Source organism: Schistocerca piceifrons, chromosome 2 (genome assembly GCF_021461385.2).
Source record: "Schistocerca piceifrons isolate TAMUIC-IGC-003096 chromosome 2, iqSchPice1.1, whole genome shotgun sequence".
NCBI lineage: Eukaryota > Metazoa > Arthropoda > Insecta > Orthoptera > Acrididae > Schistocerca > Schistocerca piceifrons.
The window spans coordinates 382020655-382034092 of NC_060139.1; the positions used below are offsets into that span (position 1 = coordinate 382020655).

General features: G+C 40.1%; 1 protein-coding gene across 1 annotated transcript in view; it reads right to left on the reverse strand.

Moving 5' to 3' along the window:
* Nucleotides 1–9388, reverse strand: part of LOC124775075 (ATP-binding cassette sub-family C member 4-like) — a 305650-nt gene extending 296262 nt beyond the window's left edge. The window contains exon 1 of the mRNA XM_047249879.1: nt 9265–9388. Within this exon, the coding sequence (XP_047105835.1) occupies nt 9265–9338 (74 nt within the window). The 5' untranslated portion in view covers nt 9339–9388. The remainder of the gene's footprint in view (nt 1–9264) is intronic.
* Nucleotides 9389–13438: the final 4050 nt, after the last annotated feature.

Consider the following 13438-nt stretch of genomic DNA (forward strand, 5'->3'; position numbering starts at 1 on the left):
CTTGGGATGGGGGAAGAAAGGTACGTACCAAATCGTTCGTTTAGCGTTTCCTTTGTTGTTAATGGCGATACGTACGTCGAGTGAGAATATTAAATTGACTTCCTCTTTCGAGTGGCGATACCGACAGCACGACCAAGTAAAATGTAGGTGTGTGTGTGTGTGTGTGTGTGTGTGTGTGTGTGTGTGTGTGTGTGTGTGTGTGCGCGAGCGCGTGCGCGTGCATGCGTGCGTGCGTGCGTGCGTGAAGTGTGTATGTGTTTCCTGAATTTTATCACAGCTATACCGTATACATTTGTATTTAATGTGTCAGATTTTATTTTCCTTTGGTCGTACGTATTATCCTATCTGTTCCTCTCTGAAGCGGATCACGCTACCCTCATCGCAAGCCTCACACTTCATCTGGAGAAACTGTAAGTGTCGACAACTGTTTCTACACTTTTCCTTCTCAATCGTGACCTTCTTGTCAATGACAACAGAGAAAACTACATTACGCAAGCACCAACTGTAATCATCTACACAATACATCTACTAGGCTGATGGGAACGGACAACTACCACTATTAAGATGATTTTTCCCCGGTCACGCATTGACCCCAAAGATCACCGAGGAGGCTGCGATAAGACTATTATTATTATTATTGAAGGAAACAAACCAGTATTAACGAGTTTCAACCCCTACAAAGTGAACATAACTATTCCATTTTTTTCCCGTTTCAAAATCTGCATCGTGTACGCACCAGTCATAATGTTTCGTGCCAGGTCACGGCACCCTCACTGCTTTGCTTCTAGGATGTTAGAGCAGGCGCCAGACAGTGTTTTGTGAGTTGTAGTTCTGAGTACTGTGTGTGTTTACAGCCAAGATGAAGAGTACGGGAACTGATACAAAGCATAGCCCAAGCAACGCGGGGAAAGAACCTCGGCATCCATTTCCTAGAGAAATCCAAAACAGGGTCTTCTGTGCACCTAAACCCATTGCCAATTAGCATTCCTGTTGCAGAGGCAAAGGTGGTTGACGTTCAGAAAACGTTGGTGAACCGTTTTGGAGCGCAATGGGTAAAGGATACTAGTATGCACTACTATAGACATGTGATCGGAAACAGCAAAGTGATTCAACATGTGAATACAGATGTGGATGACGAAATGTGTGAACAAAAACCTGCAGAAAAGAACCACAACAGTGATTTTGTGTAAAAGAAAGAAAAGGACCATCACCATAATGCCTCAACTTGTGTAACCACTTACGTTCTCACATTGTTAATTCAAAGGATAAAACGGGGCATTATATTATTAATTACGAAAGATGTACGTGCTATAAAAACGCTACAAAGTATTTTTTCACTGTTCCCTTCCCTTTGAGTTTCAAAACTGACAACGGCTTCAGATCGTCGAATAAGCTGGCTACTTAAGGAGTTCACGAATGACAATTAATTCGCCGAATTTAAACTTTGAAAGTATAACAGTTTGCAAGTTACACGTTTTTCTCAAGATGTTAAGAAATACACGTGGCATATATTACCACTCTCCCTCTCATTTGGAGATCGCTTCATTTGTGCAGATGTTACGGATCATCACGAAGTTATGAGAAAGAAGCGCAGAAGTGCAGAGTTTAAGGCGGCCGATATTGGGCTGAACAAGTGACGAAAACAAAAGGCAGTGCCTGGTTCAGGAATCCATCTCAATACCGCCTTCAGTGATTTATGAAAATCCAGGAAAACTTAACCTTTTCAGACCAAAATTTTGCTGGAGGGTGGGAACTCTTTTTTAAGCTCTCATGCTCATAGATGATGTTTTAATGCTTTTACAAGTAATATTTGTACATATACATGTATCTATGTTTCAAAATATAATTTTTGTGGATTAAAATAATTGATTTTTAAGTAATCAGTGGTATCATAAATAAACTGATGATTCAATAATTACCACGTAAAAAAACAACAATAAAATGTTTTCTGATGAACACAAGGTGCTGAGCAGTACTATATTCACTTACTGATATTTTTACATTGATGCATAACAGGTGGCAGCACTTGTTCACTACGAAAAAACGAAAAATTCACAAACATGTGCATCAGGTTTCCATCGATGAAAAATATTTTTCTTGTAGCTAAATCAAGTAAAATTTAATGCACACAATTGTAGCCAGTGGTTCTGAAAGGTTTAAATTAAGCTGTGATTTGGGGAACGTGTATCCCATTCCTCGCGAATAAGATCCACTGGTTAACTACTGCGTCACTTCAACTGGTCGATGTTTTGAGATGCAGCATGATGATGATAAATTGAACGAAAAACTGCAAGTTATTGCAGGTTCTTGCACGAATATCTATAAGAAAGCCTGTTTCGTTCGAAATATTCAATGTTCATCTCCCACGAGTTTTGTCCATGAAACTAATAATTATCACTCTTATGTAACTGTAATTACGTAACTAAATGAATAAATTGGCAAGAAGTGTTACGCCGTTGACAAATTGATTGACCTTCGCCGCCTCTGACCACCCGACCTGCTTTTTAAGCAAACAAACAAAGTACTAACTTGGTCACACTTAATGTCTGTAAATGAGAAGGACAGACTTTTTGATTACGGCCGAAAAGCTGGTGTTTCGATTCGACGAACAGTTGTCTCAGTTTACGTTTCAGTTTTTCCCCTTGCTCACTCCATAAGAACTTGGAATATACGTTACGTAACACAGCTTCCAAAGCCGGCCAAGACTGTCGTCAGTGGTAATGCACGCTTCCCCCTCAGAGAACTAGCGAAGCACAGACGAAAATGAAATATAAGTTTGTAGGAGCCTCGTTTGAAATTACAACAAACTAGAATGAAGAGATGTCGAGCTTCAGCTGGCAGGAACACGTTATGAGTCAGTGATGCAGCGTACAGAATCGTTAAACTGCAGCTCACCTTTCACGCCAGCAGTTACGTAAGCATGGCAGCGGGTCTGCCTAAGGCGGCAAGTGCAGGCAACGTCCGCTGCCCACGCCGTGTCAAAATACAGAGGTCCTTTTGCAGAGGAGCTGAAAGTGGAAGCTATTTCATCCTTATTGTGCCTGTCAATCGCCTCTCCAGTATCGGCATCACGATATAATTATTACAGTATTATATAAATATGTATTTCAGTTTCTGCGTACGTTTTAAATTTCGCCCTCGGTTCTTGGTACTCTTGGTCTTTGGTCATCCTTCTGACTTTTGTCTCTAGCCAGTCCCGAACAGAAGTTTAATATATCTTCTTATTTCATTTCTAAATGATAGCATTTGCTTTAAGTGTGCTGCAGTCTTTTTCTGAAATACAAAAATTACTCCGGGAAAAATACATTTTCCAAATGTGGCAAACTGTTCCAAGGTACAACATGATCTCGTGTCTAGGAACAAATATATAGGCCAAACAAGCAGCAATTTCCAAGTTAGATACCGAGAACATACCATAAACAGTGACACAAACCCATCTACATTATTTAACCATGTAAAAACTGAAAATCACAACATAAACTAGATTGAAAAGTCGATGCAAATTCTCCACATAACACCAAAAGGCGCAATATTGAACTTTCTGGAAGAGATAGAAATCTATATACACACCCGCAAATATCCAGAAAAAATTTTAAACGAACATACCGATTTAAAACATAAAAACTATTTCGATAATTTTATTGAAATTATTGACCACGGATAATTTCATAAAACGAACACCAATATACACCTGCAAAGATTTTACTGCCATACAACTCCATAGATTTATAAAAACAAATCTGTAACCATGTAACATCGGTGACAAATCGAAGCTGTCAAACTTGCAAAATGTTAATAAGATCTTTACGATACTGGCCAACAAAGAAATATTCCATTTCTGAGATATTACTTAACGAGATATTTATAATTTCGTCTGTGCTTTGCTTAAAAACGAACCAAGTAAGATATATGACAGCAAGAGCGTCAACAACCTAATATCGAAGTAAGTCTTACGTCAAAAGTACAAAATAATTATTTATTACGTAAACTCACAGATATACGATCTAAATGTTGCAGAGTGCTTGAAAGTGGCCTTTGAGCCAAAATAGGCCTATAGCCAATGAAAATAAAGTCACAATAATAACAACTGTTACACAAAGCAGCGTTTTGGCTTAATGCACACATGATGTCCTTACAAGACATATATAATGCTGCAGACCCAGAAGAATTTTAAAATTTTTTTATTGAGATTAAAAAGCACTGCAATCGAGAAAAATCTTGTTAATACGGTACTTAATAGTCTATGTGTTACGTTACTGATCCAATACACACAAATAATCATTAAGTGAAATCAACTGAAGAAGTACCATCAAAAACCAGTTAAATAAACTGAAATAGAAGCATTTGTCAACTGACACAAATTTCCATTTTGAAAACAGGGAAAATTGTTAAGACATTAAAGAAATTAGGTTCATTCGCAGATATCACGTGTTCCATGGTAGAAGAACTTCTTCCGTTTTAAGGTACAAGATGGCGCACGACGTATGGCTTAAGCATTTACGTATTATGTAACTGGTTTTAAAAATATATAATTTCAGTTACCATAAAACTCTGTAACTGAAGACTTAAAAATATCCTCCAAATAGCTTTAATAATTACAGCACTGAACTGTGTAGAACTCGTAATATTTACAAACGCTGCACAAAACAAAATCTCATGTGTCACAAAACACGTCCTTCATGTGATGCTAAAATCAGTCACTAGACTGAAACACCGATCAGGAAGCGTCATGTGTTCCTGGCTACACTATCCTCCAGGTATAGCACTCCCCCCTACCACACGAACCTCATCCTGTATATTCTTGCGACATCTGGCAATGAACAGTTTACGCATGTACGTACGTTCAGAAGTAAATTTATGTTGCCTTCAACACCGCACTGAATAAAACATTTAAGACTCCGAAATTTTCTTCTTCCCTCTGCTGTTTACTATCTTTCATTCTTCAACATGGCTTTCAGTCTGACCACTATCCCCGTATCTGATAATCCTACTTTCGTTCTCCTTTATTTCCATTCACTGCCGCTTTTATGTTATTACTATTATTTTTTCGACTGATACTAATAATTATTAATATATTTATTGTAGCAGTCTCAGCTGTAATTATTAGTCACGTTTAATAACTAGTTTGTCACCTTTGATGATAATTTTCTGATGTGTAAAACACGAGTTATGAAAGGTCAAAATTCTTTAAAAAGAACGTAGTCATAAGTTCCAAAATGAAATGAACAGCGCTAAAGTATATCTGTGACAACATTCCGTGGCTTCTGTCATTTGAGCAAAACTAGTTATCAAGTGTGACTCATTGCAGCTGAGAGTGTTACAGTAAATATAAAAGAAATACATGAAGTTTTGGCAACTACGTCAGCAGTTATTGATTTTATTAATCATATTGTTCTTGAATATATCGTTGTTTATTATTATTATTATTTCTTCCAAGCATTGTGCAAATTGTCTAGTCCATGCTTTTTTTAGTAGACGAGAGGCACAATGAAAGCCTACAATCAATGTGAACACACACTTAACTTATAGAAAGTGTTCTTCTCCTAAAATTTTTGTTAACTGCTCCTGATACAAGCAGGACAGACACTGAATCTGCGTGGAAAAAAAAAGAACATGAAAGAATTTTGCTTCATATACCTAGGCACTACTAGTTTATAGCAGAATAGCAAGTAGGCTTACGAAACAGACCAATAAGGATCTGAGTGTGCAGAATGGTACAGAATTCTCAGTTGCTTTCTTCATTTTTACGTAAAGGATATGGCTGGTGCTTACGCAACCGTTTAAGACTATTGGTTCGCGCTGGTGTGTTGTGTAACGAAGCAACTTCTCGTGATACTACCTACACAAAGGCATAAAGATTGAGAACGATTAGATTAGTATTGGAAAGCATGCTTCAATAAAAACTAATGTGAAGCACTTTGCGTTCAACCTTTTACGGGCGCCGAGCTTTTAGGCGAAGAGAAATGCGGTACTGAAACTGCAAAGCAATGAGACTACGACGAATAGGATATGTTCCTTGCTTCAATGAACTCCCCGAAATTCAAGTAGTAATTAGTTTTTGTGCACATAGACAAAAGTACAGTATGTTTTGAACAGTCTAGCATAACTGAAATTCTGGGTTCCTTTAGAAGTAAGAAAATAGTTATTATTTGTTTCAGGCTTATTGCAATTTTACACTCAATTCAAGTTGATTTACAAGTTTTCGATGTTCTGAACTGTAAATGTGAGACATTACAGAAAATGGATTACGCAATATAAGACAAAGGATAAAATTACGTAATGTAAAGCATACGCAAAATAATTATTATAATAATTATTTGAGACATTTTATTTCTTTTACGATGACTGGGAAAATAATTTTCATTTTTGACGCATATTAAAGAATTTTAAATTTTTTCATCTTGTAATCCAATTTGAGGGAGGCATGTTTTGAGTCGATAATGTCGGATCTCATTTAACTGTCGGCTGTGTCTATTATGAAACTTCGTTTCGATTTTATCACGGGTTCTATAATATTTCCGCGCCTTTGGTTCGTTGCATCTGTAAAGTCACTTAAGCAAGTGGGCGTGAGTGGTGATAGTTAATACATTAATAGTGTATGCATGTCTTTGTAATTAATATATAGAGGACATTTCCAATTCGTTGATACAGCAATTGTTAAAAAGATTAACATTCCAAAGGTTACTAAAGATTACGGACATGAATTAACAAGGTTTGTTGTTAATACTAGTACGATGCTACACGCGCAAAATCGCCTAGCATCAAGTCATTTAAGGTACCATAGCACGGCAGAACGCAAGCCTTACTTTTCCACTGTTGCCATTTATGTATGTTATTCATCTACAGTGTTCTATCTCTATCTGTCTCGCCAAAGGAGGGCAAAACGGTATTGAACTCCCAGTAACATAAGAAAATAGGAAAAATGAATATTGAAAAGAGATAAATATAGACCTGCTTAACAATTATGTAATAGTGTTAGAGTTTTCGAACGAAACGCACCTTTGTTACGTCCAAGCTACAAGTGTAACAACTTTTACGCTTTAGGATGTAGGTAACAATGTAGGACAGTCATAAATAAATCAGCCACTCGCTAGTGAGCTTGATTGCCAGTGGACATAATCTCTGGAAGTGTTTCTAAATTCGGAAGAGTCTTGCCAAAACTCAAGGGAATCTATTTTAACAAGCAGTATAGGAAATGTCTGTTGGAGTTTTTGTAACCAGACCTTCGCAATCTTTCCAGTAGATGAGGCGCCTCTATCGCAGGTTCTGAGGCCATTACGTGGCATAAAGAGAAACACCCGGATGTGTAAGCCGACGCTCTTAATACGAGCATATACTTCGAACCATCCGGGGGATTTCCACCACAGAGAAATGCTTAGAGTAAGTACAGCCTTTAAAAAGCATATCGATGTAATTTGGCAGATTTTTGTAGGAAAAATGGGAGATATTTCAGATGCTACTAGCGATCAAATTATGAACTGCTACAACATTCGCTAATCACTAAATTTCTTCACTGCCAATTTTGTTTCAACTGGTTTCGGGTAGTATGACGACATTTCATTTAATTCTTTTCCCTCAGTACGCTGTATAAATGAAGAACTGATTCTGTATCTGCTACGAACACTAGTGCGAAGTTCTTCAATCATCAAGACATAGAAAACAGGGCTAGCACGTGGGAAAGATAACTTAATAGGGAAAGAAGAAATAAAGAAAAGAGAAGAGAAAAAGCAATCGCTTATGAACTAGGATACATGAGTAAATCAACGAAGGACTCCAGCATCAGTCTGAAACGGCTTTGTGGAAGCACGAAAAACTTCATCAAAAATGGTTCAAATGGCACTGAGCACTATGGGACTTAACTTCTGTGGTCATCAGTCCCCTAGAACTTAGAACTACTTAAACCTAACTAACCTAAGGACATCATACACATCCATGCCCGAGGCAGGATTCGAACCTGCGACCGTAGCGGTCACGCGGTTCCAGACTGAAGCGCCTTTAACCGCACGGCCACACCGGCCGGCAAAAACTTCATCAAAATTGCCGAACGCGACCAGAACCCTGCTCTTCCCGAATGTAAGACCGGTCTTTACCAACTGCACCACAATGTACGATGGAAAAAGTTTCTGCAATGCTCGAATGTTCGCAGCTTCTAGCTGCCAAAATCACTGGTAATTATGGATTGTTGCTCTGGTGCAATTTTGTGAACGTAACGTCCACTAACAAAGCCAAAGTAATTTGAGATGTCATGGAACAGATGCGAGAAGCGGCACACGTGTCAAAACCGAGGTGGAAGTCACACTGTATTTTGCTGCCCATTCGATGATATCGTAGGGGAGAGTGTTTTACCTGGAGGACACTGTACGTAGGGACACATGATGTTTCCTGGACTTTGTTTCAGTCTAATGGGTGACTTTAGAATCATATGGGGACCGCCGTAAGCAGTTCCCGGCATTATCTACTGTTTTTGTTGTTGCGGCTGATGAGGTTGTGTTGTGTGCAGCGCTTGTAAATATTACGAGTTCTACATGTTTAAGTGCTGTATTATATGTTAAAGCTATTTGGAGGATATAGTTCATTTTTAGTTACAGAGTTTTTTGGTAAGCAAGTTACAGAACACTTTTAGAAGTAGTTACGTAACGCGTGGACAGTTAAGGAGTAGTTCGTACGGAAGAAGTTCTACCACGGAATACGTGATATTTGCAAAGCAACCTAGTTTCTATAACGTCTTATCAGTTTTTCTTGTCTTGAAATTGATAATTTGTGTAAGCTGACAATAATTTGCATTTGAAAATGATTTTGTTTTGCAAATGGTTTTTGATACTACTTATTCTTAATTTGATTTCAGTTACTGATTATTGATTTGTAGGAGGGTAATGATGTAACAAAGAGGCTATTAAATACTAACAAGATATTCCCGAATCCTCTACTTATTAGTATCGAAGCTAGTTCAGTAGCTTTGAGACAGGATACGGACGGTCTGTATTTTTTCTTCCACCGTGTTCATTTCGTTCAGCGCTGGTAACTTCACACGCACGGTTAATAGAGACACCTGAAGAATTCCGAAACCATTTTTACCTCAGACGCCTTTGTCGTAGTATGTCTATAAAATAAGTGCTCACTTGAATACGGATGGTACGGCTGAACGTCTATAGTGCAGGTGGGAACGGCGCCGCAGCGCACGTCTCGGATAGTGCGTGAAATTTGCGCAGTACCGCCGAGAGCTGCGAGGAGCAGCTGCCGGGTAGCCGGTGGCCGGCGACTTACCAGAAGCAGAGCACGGACAGCGGGTTGGCCGTCTTGCGCGGGTTGGCGCGCGTGCGCTTCCTGCCGGCGTCCATAGCGAGTGTGCGGGTAGCTGCTTCTGGACGCGGGATGCTGCGGCCGCCGTGTCAGGGCGGCGCGGTCTGCCGTCTGCGAGCGCCGCCGGCCGCCGGCCGCCGCTGGAGCCGCTGGAAGGGGACACGTGCGAGCGCGAGGGCGGGCGGCGGCGGCGAGCACCCGCTGGAAGGCCGCGCGCCCGAGTGGAAGAACGAGTTCTCTCCGAGAGCGACGCTTGGCGCCAATTGTTTGCCACGCTCTTGGCAGGCTGGACACCGGCACTCACCAACGTCACCAGTGTCCGTCTCACACTGGGGTGGCAAAAGTCAGGAGATACCTCCTAATAATGTGTCGGACCTGCATTTTCCCGGCGTATTGCAGCAACTCGACACGGCACGGACTCAATAAACAGTTGGAAGTCCCTTGCAGAAAGATTGAGCCATGCGGCCTCTATGGTCGCCCATAACGGCGGAAGTGTTGCAGGTGCAGGATTTTGTGCACGAACTGACCGCTCCATTATGTCCCATATATGCTGTACGGGATTATTGTCGGGCGATCTGGGTGGCCAAACCATTCGCTCGAATTGTCCTCAATCTTCAAACCAATCGCAAACAACTATGTGCCGGTGACGTGGCCCATTGTTCAAATGGCTCTGAGCACCATGGGACTCAACTTCTGAGGTCATTAGTCCCCTAAAACTTAGAACTACTTAAACCTAACTAACCTAAGGACATCACACACATCCATGCCCGCGGCAGGATTAGAACCTGCGACCGTAGCGGTCTCGCGGTTCCAGACTGCAGCGCCCAGAACCGCACGGCCACCTCGGCCGGCTTGGCCCATTGTATTCCATAAAAATTACATCGGCGAAGTCACTGGTGACAGTGCCACTAAAGCAATTAAACACGGTTTTCCGAAACTCCTTCACCATAGAAGACGAAGTAAATATTCCTGAATTCCAATCAAGAACAACTGCCAAGATCAGAAACATAGAAGTAGATATCCTCGGTGTAAAAAAGCAGCTTAAATCACTTAATAAAGGCAAGGCCTCCGGTCCAGAATGTACACCAGTCAGGTTCCTCTCAGAGTATGCCGATAAAATAGCTCCATATTTAGCAATCATATACCACCACTCGCTCACAGAAAGATCGTACTTAAAGACTGGAAAATTGGTCAAGTCACACCAATACCCAAAAGGGAAGTAGGAGTAATCCGCTGAATTACAGGCCTGTATCACTAACGTCGATTTGCAGTAGGGTTTTAGAACATATACTGTATTCGAACCTTATGAAGTACCTCGAAGAAAACCATTTATTGACACATAGTCAGCACGGTTTCAGAAAACTTGTGAAACACAACTAGCTGTTTATACTCATGAAGTAATAACAGCTATTGACATGGGATGTCAAATTGATTCCACATTTTTAGATTTCCAGAAGGCTTTCGACACCGTTCCTCACAAGCGTCTTCTAACCAAACTGCGTGCCTACGGAGTATCACCTCAGTTGTGAGACTGAATTCGTAGTTTTCTGTCAGAAAGGTCACAGTTCGTAGTGAAAGACGGAAAGTCATCGAGTAAAACAGAAGTAATATCCGGAGTTCTCCAAGGAAGTGTTATAGGCCCTCTATTGTTCCTGATCTATATTAACGACATAGGAGACAATCTGAGTAGCCGTCTTAGATTGTTTGCAGATGATGCTGTCATTTACCATCTTTTTAAGTCATCAGATGATCAAAACGACTTGTAAAATGATTTAGATAAGATATCTGTATGGTGCCAGAAGTGGCAATCAACCCTGAGTAAAGAAAAGTGTGAAGTTATTCACATAGTACTATAAGAAATTAGCTAAATTTTGATTACGGGATAAGTCACACAAATCTGAGGGCTGTAAATTTAACTAAATGCTTAGGGATTACAATTACAAATAACCCAAATTGGAACAATCACATAGATAATATTGTGGGTAGAGCAAACCAAAGACTGCGATTCATTGGCAGAACAAGTAGAACGTGCAACAGGTCTACTAAAGAGACTGCTTACACTACGCTTGTCCGCCCTATTCTGGAGTATTGCTGCGCTGTGTGGGATCCGCATCAGTTGGAACTGACGTATGACATCGAAAAAGTACAAAGAAGGGCAGCTCATTTTGTATTATCACGAAATAGGGCAGATAGTGTCACAGACATGATACGTGAACTGGAGTGACAGTCATTAAAACAAAGGAGATTTTCGTTGCGACGGGATCTTCTTATGACATTTCAATCACCAGTTTTCTCCTCCGATTGCGAAAACATTCTGTTGGAACCCACCTACATAGGGAGAAACGATCATCACCATAAAATAAGAGAAATCAGGGGTCGCACAGAAAAATGTAAGTGCTAGTTTCTCCCGCGTGCCGTTCGACAGTGGAACAGTTGAGAGACAGCATGTAGGTGGTTCATTGAACCGTCTGCCAGGCACTTTCTGTGAATAGCAGAGTAATCAAGTAGATGTAGATGTAGATCGTTGTTTGGGAACATGAAGTCCATGAGTGGTTGCAAACCATCTCCAAGGAGCCAAACATAACCGTTTCCAGTCACTAATCGGTTCAGTATGACCATTCCATGTAAACAGAGCCATTATGGTGTAAGAGGTCCTTGACTATGTAAGAGGTCCATGACTAAGGAATTTATTGCTAGCGCACTCGAGCAGGTGTAATTTCGATGGATTGCTCACGCGCTGCCTGCGATATATAAGCTATAAGACAATCTCAGACCAGAGAGCAGTGTTGGCTGCAGTAACAGCGGTGTCAGCAGTAGGAGTAAGTAGCAGCTAGCAGTCGTGTGTATGGAGTTGGCTGGGCCGGTCGTGGTGAGCGATGGCGGTGCCTGAGCGGTGTAGTATAAGGTAAAAGCAGCCGCGGGCATATGTAGTTTGTTACAAGTAAATTTGTACTATTGTTATATCAAGTCCCATGTGAATGTTTCAAAAAATCTTTTAATAATAATCTTTTTTTATAAAATTAACCGTTTAAGAATCATTCATCTGAATTTAAAGAATTTACTAATTTCTGCAATCCATGGTCATCCCGATTATCGTAAAGAAAAATCAGTTGTTTCTTTCTATACATGACAAATCTAGCGGTCAGCATTGCACTGGGATGTGCTAGAAAATTTTATAAAGGAGCAGACATATACACGTTATCCGGCGATTTCATTGAGGTAAGAATTTTCAATTTATTCGGTATGATCTTTCAGGGCCGTTACGCAGCACTGCTGACGTCCAAATTTACCAGTTTATATTCACAGCCAGTTAATTATTGAAAGGTCACATTTTTTATTGGGAGGTTAGTTACGTTATTATTGCGAGGTTACGGAATAATAAACTATTGCGAGGTTATGGTAAAGTAAACTGTTGGGAGGTTAACTAAATGTGAATGTTATACATATTATTTTTACTGTTGGGATGTTACGCTTTTCGACAATCGGCCAGGATCGTATTTTTTTGTGAATTCCTGAGAAGTCGTCAGTTATACTGTATATATATCAGCTCTTATCTACCTAATGTTAAATGTAGTTTGCATCTGGCACAACGCATTTACTAATTTGTCACTCTTTCATTCACAGATCATCGGCAATTTATTGCTCTTTGTTGTTATTGTATTTGTACCATTTTGCTTTGTCTTTGATTTTGTGCCTACTTATGACTTGTGAAAATGCCGCGAAAAACTGCCAACAGTACATCGCGATCCGTAATGAGTGAAAAGCCGACTTGAATAATCTGACTGATAATACTAGCAACACTCAGCTCAGTGTCTTAATGATAATCCTCCAATTTCAGACAATCAGTGGGTGCCGACCACCAGCAATGATTTTATTTCAAATGATGAACAAACAAATTCAATTATGTCCACAATAAATTTAACGACAATTGTTAACGTGATAAGTTCCGACACAATGAACACTGCCCAGTTTAACACACCGGATTTGCGAAATTTACTCACTGAACAAATAAATGTTTCAAACGAAGACGAACCATGTACGCAAAATATGTCAGATTTATTTGAGTCCGATGTAGTGACCAACAGTGCACATCCTATTATCAAAGCTTTTCCTGAAACAGACAATGTCAAAATGGTTA